General features: G+C 35.3%; 1 protein-coding gene across 1 annotated transcript; it reads left to right on the top strand.

Moving 5' to 3' along the window:
* Nucleotides 1–492: 492 nt before the first annotated feature.
* Nucleotides 493–13,769, top strand: LOC106134829 (heterogeneous nuclear ribonucleoprotein H). The gene is made up of 9 exons (XM_013334971.2): nt 493–754; nt 987–1,115; nt 1,420–1,584; nt 1,923–2,061; nt 5,893–6,044; nt 7,889–8,007; nt 8,519–8,626; nt 9,877–9,997; nt 10,447–13,769. The coding sequence occupies exons 1-8, from the start codon at nt 637–639 to the stop codon at nt 9,988–9,990; spliced, it is 1,044 nt and encodes a 347-aa protein (XP_013190425.1). The 5' UTR covers nt 493–636; the 3' UTR covers nt 9,991–9,997; nt 10,447–13,769.
* Nucleotides 13,770–15,314: the final 1,545 nt, after the last annotated feature.

Genomic DNA, 15,314 nt, shown 5'->3' with positions numbered 1-15,314 from the left:
TTGGCTCTTATTTAGACGTGTTGGATTCTTCTCTTGAGTAATGGATGTATTCAAACTTTTGCTAACATATAATCACGTCTAATATACCTTGCGAGGTAGACAAAGCCAACAGTCTTGAAAACACTGATAGCCACATTGAGCTATTTGGCTTAATAATAGAATTGAGATTCAAGTAGTGACAGGTTGCTAGCCCATCACCTTAAAAGAATCCAAGTTTGTAAGCCTATCCCGTAGTTGCCTTTTTTTTCTTCACTTCACTGCATAATTATTAGAACGCAAAGTTCCCTCTATTTATAAAATATTTTAATTAACTTGCTGTCGGTAAAAATATTTGTTCTTTGAATCAAAATTTGTACCTTGACCCATTGAGTTGAGCTAATGTTTTGTATATTTGTACACGATTAGTTTAGATGACAGATAATCGATAAAGTAAATCATGCAAATGATTTGAACGAAGATTGATGAACATCACTATTAAAATATATAAATGGCTGTGTCGAGAGACGCTTGACGCTTTTTCTATTCACGTTTTTTTCTGCGGTGTAGAAGTACATTTCGTTATATCGCCAATTTATTCTTGCCAAATATTTCCACGTTGGGTTTATTTTAATTCATTGGTATTTGATTACAAGAACCATGCTGGGATCAGGGGATAGTGGCCACATCGTGAAACTACGTGGTCTACCTTTCTCCACTACAATTGAAGATGTCCTAGATTTTTTAACAGGTGTAAATGTTGTGAATGGAAAAGAAGGTAAATATTAAATTCTATAAATATCTACCCACTAAAATACTACTTAAATTGCTTTCAAACCGATGAATTTCCTTGCACCTTTAATTCTAGAGTCACCGTGTTGTTTTTTATTGATGTCATTTGTATAGTTGATTTTATACTCCATAATAAAATTCCTGAATTTAAAACTTGATAAGATAAAGATGGAGATGAAACTAAGGCACAACACTAAAATTTTATGTTATTATTTTAGGTGTGCATTTGACTGAGGTGCGTCCAGGTCGCCCATCCGGAGAATGCTTTGTGGAAGTGGAAAGCCAGGAAGATGTTGATGCTGCTCTCAAGAAGGATAAGGAGATCATGGGAAAGAGATACATTGAAGGTGAGAGCCATAATATTAAATTTGGATTAAAAATAATTGACATTAAATTAGTATAATAATAATTTGGCTTTGCAATAGTAAAAGTAGATGAAATAAATTTGCCACCAAAATATGAACATTTTAGAATTATCTCTGTAAAGCATAGTTTTTGTTTTGTTGCATTCTTTATTTTTGAGCCACTTCACATGACCATTGTTTGCTTGGCAAACTGAGGAAATTGAAATTATTATGTCTAGGTACCTATATCTGTAATAAAAGACCTCTGTCCTGCAACAGATCTTAACCTGAATAATATGCTTTCCAGTATTCTCAACTGACCGTCAAGACATGGAGTGGGCACTGAACGCAATGCGTCAAAGTGAGAATGGGTTCGACAGCCTTCCCAATGTTACTGATGACATGGGCATCGTCAAACTTCGAGGTCTCCCATTTGGATGTTCCAAGGAGGAAGTCATCCAATTTTTTGATGGTAAGAAACTATCTTATCCTATTCACAATGTAAATTCAATGGGGTAGGATGATTGTGTGGCGACACTGTGGTTTGAAAATTAAAGAAAACTTGTCAGTATTCAGTTAAATGCATGCAGTATCTCCATTCGGCATTTCCCAAACAATTTAGCTGTTTATCTAAAACTAACTGGGGTGTAAGGTATCAAAGTATAAGTGTGACATTTTTATCAACATCACAAACATGCTTCGTAATTTTATAATGCAGCTTACAATTTGGGAAACGTCTATACCAATTGGCTTACCGACCACAGTGGCTTCACGGTCGTGACTTAATAATGATCTTTTCGGGTGGGCCAGGGTTGAGCGTTGCACCGGATGGGGTGCACTTACTGTCGGACTTCAGAGGGCGGGCGTCGGGCGAGGCATTCGTACACTTCGTTGACAAGGAGAGCGCACAGGAAGCGCTCAACAGGGACAGGGAGAAAATAGGACACAGGTGGGGGTTTTCAATGAAACCGTAGGCTGCCGTAGTGACGATCTTTGATGGGCTTTAAAGAGGCCAATATATACATCAGGAGTTTGTTTTAAAGAGTTTTTATTTGTTATTATCGTCATAATCAATATGTTTTGCTTCTGTAAGGTAAACATGTAGAAATTTCTGGGCTTTCTATAAAAAAATTCAAAGAAATTCCATAACAAATGTTCATCAGAAGTCAATGTGAAACATGAATTTGTAGTTTTAAATAATGGGCTATGAAACTTAAGATAATCACTGCGGCACAAAAGACGACTACGGTAAATATTATTTGGTGTAGTGGGATAAGTCTGGGACCTCCTATGTTGTTGGTCTACATTTATAGGTCTACAGGCTATAAGGAATTATGGACTTTAAAATAATGGGATAAATAAAATTATTTATTTCCTTAAATTTGTTTACGCCTGTAGATTCTAGTGACCAATGACCATAAGGTGGGCTTTTAGTTAATGGGACTATCCTTTTAAATTAAGGGAATGTTAACAATAAAATTTGTTAAAATTCTTGCATTTTTTCAACGCTCCCATATTGTTGATATTGTAATGCGCTTTGGTCATACAATAGTTATTAACACTTTGTTTATACAACTGTTGCAATTGACGTAATTATTATGATATAAGTATTTTTAATTGTTTTTTAATCTACATTCTTGTTTTTAATGAACCTGTAATGTATGACCTAAGTATTTCACAATCTTAATAATACATAGACTCATTTACAAAAAAAAAATGTAATTTTCATAGAAACATTAATGTTTGTATGAAAATTGTTGAGTATTTTTAGCAAATGAGGCCTAGCTTACATGAATTAAGTAACTATGCGCTTAATAAACATCTACGTATTGGGCACGTCCTATCATCCTTATATATCCTCCTACAAAAGCCAACTTTCCATGTCATTTTCACAATCACTTCTGGTCCTTGTGTCCCGTTTCCTTTGCCTTAAACTGTTTTTTTTTATCTCCAAAATGGCGCGCGTCCCAATTTGAAGTTTACAAGTACATAGTTATATTGTATTCTAAGCAATAGGTAGCGTTTGAAAATGCATACACGTGATTGGTTGTTGAGTTGTCAAAGGTTGGGCGAGCGAGGGGGCGAAGTGTGGGAGCGGGACGGGGCGAACGACGGGGAGCGGGGATGAAGAATGAAGATGGTCTACTTATATTGTTTAACCATGGGTGGTATCAATGGTATTTTGAATTAGGAACATTCATTATGCTGGCTGGAAACAAAAAAAAGAAAAAAAAAACTAAATTATGACAAAGAAATTAAAAGCTTCTTTCTTATTGTGTTTGTAAAATTACGTCGCAAAAATATAAATGTAATATTTAAACAATAATTAAACATCATTAATCACGTCCATATCTCTTGCGGGGTACACTATGAATAAAATTTGAAAAGTAATATTCAATTTCTCTAGAGGTTATATTCTTAAACGAATCTACATCAGGATTCGTAGGTTTTGTCATATGCCGTTACTTTTTCTCATGTTATAGGCCATTCTTAATGACGTGCTCAGTTTTACAGCTCGATTTCTAATACAGCATGAAAAAGAAACCTTTCTTAAAAAAAAAAGGAAGTGTCTAGTCCGCCACCAGCGGCCATTTAACAAATCGAATTACTAAGCCGCTAGTGGTAAAATAAGAAATTAAATAATTCTGCCACAAGTATTGTGGTATTCAAATTTGTTCCTTTAGTCAAACTAATAAAGTCTAATTTTAAAATACACTAGGGCAGCGTAGTGAAGTTGTTCCTATTGCGGCAGACTAATATAAAATGCTATTCCGCCACAAGTTATTAGTTATTGGAATATGTTCCTTATAAGTTGTATATAAAGCATATATTTCATTATGTTAAAGTATCGTACCGAAGTTAGCAATGTGACAAAAACAAAAACATAACCCTTTCGGTTTTTGTTTTTGTAGTTGATGAGGAAGTTTTAAACTGTTTTCATTGTTTGTATTACTGTAAATTATAATTAACGATAAAACCCAGAAAAAGCACTTAGAGTGCTTTTTCTGTGTACCGCAAAAATACAAATCAGCTATGTTAAAATAATAAAGGCCATAAAACAATAACAGTACTTAATCAAAAGGAAGAGACCAAAAAAATACAACATTTAGAAATAAACGACGAAGAAATAGAAAATGATGACAGAAATAAAGATGAAAATACGTTTAAAAGAACAAGTAACATAGAAATTAACAATAACACTACAGAGGTTTTAGAAACAGAGCAAATTGGATTTGCTAAAAATATAGTAATAATACATAATGAACAAAAAGAAAGCAATAAAATAAACTTAGAGACACATGTAATAATACATATTGAACCAGAAACAGAAAAGGAAGACACAAAAAACTATGAAAACGTAACGATAAAAACAAATAAGGCACATACATATAATCGACCATACTGCAGAAGATTTAGAGATAGTAAATATAGAATACGCAGAGACACAACTTATAATACATAATAAACAGGATGAGAAAGAAATAAATCTACATATAGAGAAACCTGTTGAACAGAAACAAAATCTAGAAAAGGCTGAGAAACATGTAAAAACTGAAGATAGAAATGACAAAAATATGCCTGATTTAATGCCTTTAGCTAATGCTAAAGGCATTAAATCAGGCACAGACCTGTAATGCTCTTGTTAATCAAACAATAAGATTACCAGCTGTCCGAAAACGCAGAGGTCGACCCAAAGGACATGATCTAACAGTAGTAGGAGTTAAGAAAAAAAAAAAAACAATATCTAAATAAACGTTGTTATGTACTCGTACATGAAAAATAAATATATTTCTTAGAAATCGTGTATCATTTACTACTTTTTGATAAGTATATCAATTGCCGCAAAAGGCTTGCCTCAGCTTTGGTGGCTGTTTATTTTTGGTAGGTGTGCTGCCTCTAACTAGCGGTAGAATATTTTGTTGGTTTGACTTGCCACTTGTGGCAAAATAGCCTTATTTGTTATTGTGCCTATAGCGGCAGAATAATATAATTTTTTATCTAACCACAAGTGGCAGTATATTTATTTTTATTAAATGACCACTGGTGGCAGACTAGACACTTCCAAAAAAAAATACATTCCATGAAAAAATTTGATTTCAATAAATTTTAATTTTAGCTGACGCATTAGTCACTTACACTTCACAACAAGCTAAAAAAAACTTTAGACTTCCATGATACAGGGCTTATGATTTCAAGGCTCCCTTGGTAAATAATCATCAGCCTATTTGCTGTACTTGACAAATGAGCGTTAACACTCTCAACCTAATTCATCAATCCTTTAAGTGTTTATCCCAATTTTCGTTTCTGGGTAAGAACACGGGATTCACCCAGATAACTTTCCAGTATTACGTTAGGTAATAACATGAAACTAGACTGACTTGGGGACTTCCCGAGTCCCTATTAATTTTTAACTGAACTTTACACAATTCGGGTAATGGATTTTCACACTTGATAGAAGAAAGTAAAGAAAGGAATTATATTTATTTTCAAAATGGGATCACGTAATTACGACAATATAAGTACTAGGTGTAGGTACTATTAAATCAGTTACGGCTTCAAAGCGTAATTTAAAATTTTCAATTTAAGTTGCAAAAAGACTTAAATTTAAAAATGTTAGATCTTCAAAATAGAAAGCATCAAAAAGGGTTTAAAAAGAAAAAAAAAAATATCATTCCAAAGGCGGTTTTATCGCGAAAGAAATTTCTTTCACGCAAAATAGAAACTTATTATCAACACCGAAAAACTGAATTTACATCGCCAATTTTTTTTGCACCCACAGATACATTGAAGTGTTCGTAAGTTCGGCGGATGAAGTGCGAGCGTACGGCGCGAGGATGGAGGTCGGATTCAGATCCAACAGAGGGTACCGCCCCACGCCGTACGATAGGAACGATCGCTTTTCGGGTAGCCGATTCGGATCCAGGGGAAGAGGTAATTAAGAATAGTATTTAAATTTTTTATTTTATCTACTCACAAACTTTGGATTCTTTTTTAGACGATGATGGGTTGGCGGCCTGTCGCTATTTGAATCTCAATTCTATCATTGAAACAAACAGCTGAACGTGGCCATTTAGTCTTTTCAAGACTGTTGGCTGTGTCTACCCCGCAAGGGATATAGACGTGACCATATGTATGTATGTTTATTTTATCTATACTAATGTTATAAAACTGAAGAGTTTGTTTCTTTGCTTGAACGCGCTAATCTCAGGAACTATCTGGTTCGAATTGGAAAATTCTTCTTGTGTTGAATAGACCATTTATAGAGGAAGGCTTTAAGCTATATAACATCACGCTGCAACTATTAGGAGCGAAGAAATAATGGAAAATGTGAAAAAAAAAACCGGGGTAAATTATTCATACTTGAGGGCTTCAATGATGCCCAAAATAACTATTCCACGCGGACGAAGTTACAGACACAGCTTGTATATAAAATTCTCGTGTCACAATATTCGTTCCCGTAGGTCTGAGAATCGGTCAACATCTATTTATCATCATAACCCTTAGTGATAAGGGTTGTCCACCCTTAACATTTTTTTGACTAGAAATTATTAAATTTTTTTTTACCTATATGGCAAAACCACGTTTGCCGTGGTTGGGATTCTTCTTTTAGGCGATGGATAATCTTCTTTTAGCAACCTGTCACTTCTTAAATCTCAATTCTATTATTAAGCCAAACAGCTGAACGTGGCCTATCTGTCTTTTCAAGACTGTTGACTCGGTCAAGCCCCCAAGTAATATACATACATATCGTCACGTCTATATCCCTTGTGGGGTCGACAGAGCTAACAGTCTTGTAAAGACTGATCGGCCACGTTCAGCTATTTGGCTTTATGATAGAATTGACATCCAAATAGTGACAGGTTGCTGGCCCATCGCCTAATAAAATTGTAAGCCTATCCCCTAGTCGCCTTTTTCGACATCCATTGAAAAGAGATGGAGTGATCCTATTCTTTTTTGTATTGGTGCCGGGAACCACACGGCCACGGCATGGGATGTAGACGTGATTATTTGTATGAGAAATTTGAATGAAGAGAGTTATGAATGTGGATGAAGCGAAGGAAGTGTGCAGAGATCGTGGCAAGTGGAAAGAGGTAGTCTCTGCCTACCCCTCCGGGAGAGAGGCGTGATTTTATGTATGTATGTAGAAAGTACATACATACATACATTACATAAAATCACGTCTATATCCCTTGCGGGGTAGACAGAGCCAACAGTCTTGTAAAGACTAATAGGCCACGTTCAGCTGTTTGGCTTTAAGATGGAATTGAGATCCAAATAGTGACAGGTTGCTGGCCCATCGCCTAAAAAAAGAATCCCAAGTTTGTAAGCCTATCCCTTAGTCGCCTTTTTCGACATCCATTGAAAAGAGATGGAGTGATTCTCTTCTTTTTTTGGGACTTTTGTCATTAAGACAATGTCAGTCCCATTGTAACAGATCTTAAATTTAACACAAGGTGCTAATAGAATCGTAAATTACATTACATACAGGTTTGATACTTGTGTGGACTATTATCAAAAGTGCAATAACCCACACAAGCACAAGGAAGCATCAGAAGCAGGTTTGCTCAGAACGGCAAGGGATATAGACGTGATTATTTGTATGAGCAAGTAACTTTCATATAATTGCCTTGGAAGCGGCAGTAAACTTAGTTTTAAGTTATTTATTTGACGTCAACCAATGTTGTTAAACCATACGTTTTGACAATTATCAAGCGATATGAAGTATCCTATAATAATGAATAAAAATTTTAAATTTTGAATTTTTTGAATTACAGGTGGCGGCAGCTATGGCGGAGGTCGGGGCGGGTTCCGCAGCCGAGGGGGGGGCGGCGGCTGCCATTGCGTGCACATGCGCGGTCTGCCGTTCAAAGCTTCTCCGCAGGATATCGCTTACGTGAGTAGTTGTTGTTGCTGCTGTGTAGTTTGTTCCGCCGCTTGCGCTTCTACACATACATGCGCTTTGAAAGCGGCAGTAGTTGTAATTGGATTTAAGTGATGTGACGTCATTTAGTGATACCTTGTGTCCAATTTTGAAATATATTTATTATATATTGTATTCAGTTACTGTTTTTCACATTGCTTTTGTGAGTACAATACAATTTATCTGTTATGCCCATAAAAAAAAGTGGCGACTAAGGGATAGCATTACAAATTTGGCATTCTTTTTTTAGGCGTTGGGCTAGCAACCTGTCACTATTTGAATCTCAATTCTATCATTAAGCCTAATAGCTGAACGTGGCCTGTCAGCCTTTAAACACTGCTGTCTCTGTGTACCCCGCAAGGGATATAGACGTGATTATATGAATGAAAATATATATATATATCTCACCTTGATTGATTTACACAATCATTTAAAAATGTAACATTGAAATTCCTAGATTTGACATTTTGACCACCGTTCACAGTTCTTCAAACCGATCAGGCCGGTGAACATCAACATACTGTACGACAATAGCGGAAGGCCTTCCGGGGAAGCGGACGTCGAGTTTGAATGCCACGAAGACGCCATGAGGGTGAGTCAAAATTAAAAAAATAAATTGTCAATTTTTTTTTTTTTTTTCATTGAATGAATGAATGAATGAATGAAAAATTATTTATTCAAGTAACCAGACTCATTATGTTAGTATACTTATAACTATGTTAGTAGGCATTTCATTACTTCATATCACTTAACTAGCTGCGCCCGCGACTTCGTCCGCGTGGAATAGTTATTTTGGGCATCATTGAAGCACTCAAGGATGAATAATTTTCCCCGTTTTTGTTTTATACATTTTCCATTATTTCTTCGCTCCTAATAGTTGCAGCGTGGTGTTATATAGCCTAAAGCCTTCCTCGATAAATGGTCTTCAACGCAAATAGAACTTTTCAATTCGAACCAGTAATTCTTGAGATTAGCGCGTTCAAATAAACAAACTCTTCAGCTTTATAATATTAGTATAGATTAGTATAGATAATTGTCATATCTTTTGTTTTCACAACATTGGTTGACTTCAAATAAATGACTTATAACTAAGTTTACTGCCGCTTCTAAAGCGTCAGTGCAGAAGCGGTGACAAACTGCACTGCAGCGTTTTCTTCAACAACGTCAACTCCACAACTAACCAAACTTAGAATAGACAGAGTGTATATATATAACTAGTCATTCATCGCGAACTTAGATGTCCCGAAAAACATAATGTAGCGGGAGCGATGATTCGGCTCGACCGCCACCAAAGGGAAGATCTCCCGCCAGGCTGGGGTGACGCCTGGGGAACCGCGCGACACACGATGTTGTGTCGGAGGTTGTATATATGCTCCAATCTCTGAAGAAATCTTTACAGTCTTGCCTGAGAGTCCCGCTTTTTTCCACACTCATTACTCTTTTTATATACATATTCTCATTTTTGAAGTCATGATCAATGTAGTCCTTAAAAGTTTTAATATAGCATACTTATTATATTAAAATGTTAAAAAAAATGCGCCGTGTGGTTCCCGGCACCAATACAAAAAAGAATAGGACCACTCCATCTCTTTCCCATGGATGTTGTAAAAGGCGACTAAGGGATAGGCTTTCAAACATGGGATTCTTTTTTAGGCGATGGGTTAGCAATCTGTCACTATTTGAATCTCAATTCTATCATTAAGTCAAAAAGCTGAACGTGGCCTATCAGTCTCTTCAAGACTGTTGGTTCCGTCTACCCCGTAAGGGTTATAGACGTGACTATATGTATTATATATTTTAGCGAACGAAATATTACTTTATGTAATTATATTTTCTGCTTAGGCGATGCGACGCGACAAGAACAACATGGATCATCGCTACATCGAACTGTTCCTGAATTCATCTCCCGGAGGCGGTGGCGGGTTCAAATCCAACAGAAACTTCAGGAACTATTAGATTTTAGGTGAGAAACCAACTATTTAGTATAATTTATTTAATATATTAATAGGTAAATGAGAAAATGCTTACTTTTTGAACGTAAGAAACTGTTACATGACAAATTTGTGATTGAAGTGAAATTCGAAGGTAGTAAAACTATTTACTGAACTAAAAAGATATTTGGTAATTAAGTGAGAAACTGCTTATTGAACTGAGAAACTTCTAACTGCATTTCACGCATTAGTCAGTTTCTTTCAAATTTTCAGATAATGACTCCATCTTTTCACTTGACATGATTCCTGCATACTTCTTTCGCTTCATCCATATTCTAGCATACATATATCTTCAAGAAACAGGGATTAGGGTATTTTTGATATGACCTTTTACGAGAACAGATTCAAAAGTTCATATGCACACTCTATTTATGTTAATTTAATCAACAATCCTAATTATTAATCTGTAAATTCTTTTCAGTGAGGCGTTGAACGCGAGGATTTATTATTTATTGCAACTTCGAAAACGAGAACGAGCTTGCAGAATTATTGTTTTTTTTTTTCATGAAATACTACAACAACTCAACAAACTGGCTGTTTTATTTAAAAATGTTTTTTTAATACTCTTATTTTTTTTAAACGTGCCACTAATAAATTTTATGTTATTCAAATCGATTTTAAAATGGACTTTAATGTATCAAGCAATACGTTGATTTTACGTTACATAATGTTGGATGTGAGTTTCCGACATTTTGCGAATTGATAAGTTAGAAATTGGTAGTTCGGCAGATGTTTTTACTTAAATCTTAAATCGGAAAGGTATACAGACATTTCTACTTGTTCTTTCTTATGATGTTTATATTATAGGGGTCAGTTTATCTGCTACGTGCGTCCTTTTACATATAACTCCCCAAATCCTACCTTTTAGATGTTGTGAAAGATGTCGCGTCGCTTCTCAGCTTGAAATGAATGCAGCCATTTCCTCTTTTATTAGTATGACTACAACTTACCTAATTTCTTTTTAGCTAATCATCTTGTGTCCTTGGCTCTGTATATAGTTGTCTCTTTCTTACTATCAATTGATTTCTCACTAATCCTTTTCACTTCTACGTCTAAACTTTCTACTCTCATTCGTTTTACTATACAATTCCTCTTACTGTTATTACTTATTTTAATCACAATAACTTATGCCCAAAGTTGGCTTCTGGAAATACTTCAGTAAATTCCTATACGCATGTAGTGAGAGCGTTGTTTTAAACTCGACCGCCACCAAAGGGAAGATCTTTCGCCAGAATGGATGTTATGCCTGCGAATTAGTCCGAGGTTGTATTCATTGCTCCAATCTGTGGTGTAATATTACTTAAAAAACACGTTATGTATTTATTTTATGACAATATATTTTATTGTTCTAACTCTACATCAAAAACTTTGCTGTCAATTTTCTTTCTTCTTACAATAAGTATTTATCTCATCACACGTGAAATCTTTGTATTCGTGATTTAGACTTCGCTGCTATTGGCTAATGACGTAGCATACTTCGCTGTGATTGGCTGATGGTGTTAGCCGTTAAAAATGTCGCCACATGTATTACTTTGCAATGTTACAACGAAACCTTGTAAATAAGAAATGATTAGTAAAAATATCTGCTGATCGTAAACCAAGCACTTATATGTACTTAGCATAATATAGCGTTATAATAAGTTACTAAAGTGGTCAATTTAAGATAAATTATTTTAAAGTGAACTACACTTCTAATACTGTTATATCAATTTTGTAATATTAGCTTTTCATAGTATTGATATTTGTGTGTTGGAAAGCATTTTAACTGAACCTTGATAATTTGTATGCAGGCAGCGAAAATGATATTTTTTTAGCTAAAATGCTTTTAAATATGCAACAAGACGAGAAGAAATAGATTAAGAAATATTTTATTACTAAAGAGCAATAGCAATATTTTTATGAACAAAATAATGTACAGTAAGACGCATTGAAAAGTATCTTAGATACATGAAGCGATACGGGTAAGAAGGTGAAGAGCAGTCGGGGGGAAAAAGTAGGTTCAAAAGGATGTTAGCTAAAGAACGAATGAAGTATTGAATGAATTGCCCAAATTCATATTCAAAATTTTTATTCATTATTATAGGACACTTCATATCACTTAATAATTGTCGTATTTTCGTTAACATTGGTTTACGTCAAATAAATTACTTAAAACTAAGTTTGTTGCTGCTTCCATAGCGTCGGTGCAGAAGAAACGGTAACAAACTGCACTGCAGCATTTACTTCAACAACGTGAACTTCACAACTATCCAAACTTAAAATAGAAATGTGGACTACATAGGAGAGAGGAGATATATATATCTAGATAGGAGAGAATACATTGTTCAGGTTAATTGATTTGTATGAGATTTTAATTTTTTTTTGTGTATTGTCTATTTTAAATAGATTTGTGTACTGTGTATAAATACATACATACATATGGTCACGTCTATATCCCTTGTGGGGTGGACAGAGCCAACAGTCTTGAAAAGACTGATAGGCCAAGCTCAGCTATTTGTCTTAATGATAGAATTGTGTAATAATGATAGTATTCAAGCGTTCAGGAACGAACGGACAACACAAAACATTATTGTCCACCTACTCTTCCAACTGCGCTTTACCTAAAAAGTAAGCTAAAGTTACCCTTATCGCTTCATATCTATTGAGATGTTATACTTATCTATCTGGCCCATTGTACAGTGAGAAACATGTGAACTTCCGCTATTTCTAAACAGTTCTATGTTCTTGTATATGTAAAATAGATTTTGTTATGGACATGCCATATTTATATGTACTTGGAATCTCATTCAGTCTTTACTTTCAATTGTTCTATCTACTCCTCGGCCTGTTTTAGGTGAATTTTGAACGCGTCACCTCCCTCGCCGTATACACATTATTGGAAATTATACATTGGTAAAATACCTAGCGTAGTCACCCATGCGCAGACGCCGCATTATTTGAACAATGGCTATTAATTGGCGCGTGCGGCGCGCCATATTAATTTTTTTGGCGCCAAGTTCAATCGTATCGTTTTCAAATAAGGTACCTACCTACGACACAGCGGGTCCAATTTATTTTTATAACATTTTACAAGGCAGCCAAAAAAGATTTTAAGGCGGTGCATTGAGACCACTAGCGCCCTCTACGCTTACCTCATATATCATCGGTTATTTTAAATAGCATAAAGTTAAAAAATCATGGTAGAACCAACAAGAAGAAATAATCTTAAATAAAAAATATCAGAAAGAAAAATGTCCTCGAAGGATTATTTTTCTTTTAAATTTTACAAATTAGAAAGGGACGGAGTTACGATAAGAAGATCATTTTCACATCTGAAACCTACTTATTCGTCTTAAACTTTGTTGTTATGTTTTCATGATAAAAACAGTCGATGGGAACTTTTGCACTGCCTTATAATAACGATTTCAGTATTTATTTAAATGTATAAAACAAGGAGCTTATAATATGTACATGGAGAAATCTTTCATATTGTGTCAAATTCTTACACAAAAGCATTATTTTATGTTGTTTTTTTTTTGCATACATGTATATACCGATTTGGTTTCTTGAGTTTTGTCTTGTTTTTTTTATGTATTTTTATTATAAGCTTCTTGTTATTACAAATTGGAAAAAAATCTAAATACTTGTGTCAATAATGAATTGAGACATTTATATGGTTCACTGTATTTGTGATGACACAAATTTTATTGTACGTGGATGTGAAATACAATAGTATAAGACACTTTTTACTTTAATAAATTGTATTGCAATAGAAATATTTCTTTTTTCATTAATACATACCTACTATTCTTAAAACATAAATTATGAAAGTTATAGGTATATATCTTATCGGCACCGATACCAAAAGAACAGTACCACTTCAACCCTTAGCCATGGATGTCGTAAAAGGCGTCGTAGGGATAGCCTTATTAACTTGGGATCCTTTTTTAGGCAATGGACTAGCAACCTGTCACTATTTGAATCTCATTACTATCATTAAACCAAACAGCTGATCGTGGCCTATCAATCTGTAGCGGGAGCGATGATTCGGCTCGACCGCCACCAAAGGGAAGATCTCCCGCCAGGCTGGTGTGACGCCTGGGGAACCGCGCGACAGACGATGTTGTGTCGGAGGTTGTATAATAGCTCCAATCCGTGAAATCTTTGAAATCGCGTCTTAGATTCTTCGCTGCTATTGGTTGAGCGCATCAATTTCTTCGTGATGATTGACAGTAGTTGTGAGATTGGATGTTGTGACGAGTGGCGTAGAGATGTCGCCACAAGTCTTTTCAAGTCTTGTCTACCCCGCAAGGGATATAGACTTGATTATATGTATTTATGTCTTTGTAGAGTTAGTAGTAGTAGAGTTTGTCCAGATTGCTTTACTTCGTCCATGACCGTGATCCATACGTACGTAAAATCTCAGCTCTTCGGGAGAGGTAGGCGGAGACTGTATCTTTCCACTTGCAAGGATTCCTTGTGACATGAAAGTAAAATTTCTCAGGACCACTCTTTCCCGTAAAAGGCGACTAAGGAAGAAGGAGGATAGGCTAATAAACTTGGGATTCTTTTTTAGGCGATGGGCTAGCTATCTATCACTATTTGAATCTCAATTCTATCATTAAGCCAAAAAGCTGAACGTGGCTATTCGGTCTTTTCAAGCCTGTTGGCTCTGTCTACCCCGCAAGGTATATAGACGTGACCATACGTATGTATGTAGTCTACTTTAATTTCAACATCACCACAATGGCCTCGATGGTGTAATTTGTGTTTCCGAGTATTTTATTAAAAAAAAAAAACTGAAAATCAAAATATACCTAATAAACCGGTAAAAATATTTTGTCTGTAAATTTCATATTTTGACTGAATTTTTTGGTCTGTCTGTCTGTATCTGACTGTATGATCAAGATTCAACTCGAAATTTAAGCGGACGATGTCGCGTCCTCAAAAAAAAATAATGGTTGTTTAATTTAAAAAAAAGCAACGTAGGTACCTTACTTAAACATTCATTCTTATAATATACATATCCCTTGCGGGGTAGAAAGAGCCAGCGATCTTGAAAGACTGAAAGGCCACGTTCAGCTGTTTGGCTTAATGATAGAATTGAGTTTCAAATAGCGACAGGTTGCCCATCACCTAAAAGAATCCAAAGTTTATAAGCCTATATCTTAGTTACATGGCCCTTTACGACATCCATGGGAAAGAGGTGGAGCGGTCCTATATTTTTTTCTATTGGTGCCGGGAATCACACGGCACAAAGTGTACCTAGGTAGTTCAAAAGTATAGATATATACACCTAGCAAAAGAAGC

The sequence above is a fragment of the Amyelois transitella genome, chromosome 10 (genome assembly GCF_032362555.1).
Source record: "Amyelois transitella isolate CPQ chromosome 10, ilAmyTran1.1, whole genome shotgun sequence".
NCBI lineage: Eukaryota > Metazoa > Arthropoda > Insecta > Lepidoptera > Pyralidae > Amyelois > Amyelois transitella.
The sequence above is the reverse complement of the archived record's forward strand: the minus strand, read 5'-3'. Positions and strand labels throughout refer to the sequence as shown.

Bases quoted from the DNA above. Each gene is read 5' to 3' on its own strand.
- LOC106134829 (XM_013334971.2), top strand. From the start codon at position 637: ATGCTGGGATCAGGGGATAGTGGCCACATCGTGAAACTACGTGGTCTA. The intron at 1,116-1,419 runs GTGAGAGCCATA...TATGCTTTCCAG, and splicing joins GGGAAAGAGATACATTGAAG to TATTCTCAACTGACCGTCAA. The intron at 6,045-7,888 runs GTAATTAAGAAT...TTTGAATTACAG, and splicing joins ATTCGGATCCAGGGGAAGAG to GTGGCGGCAGCTATGGCGGA.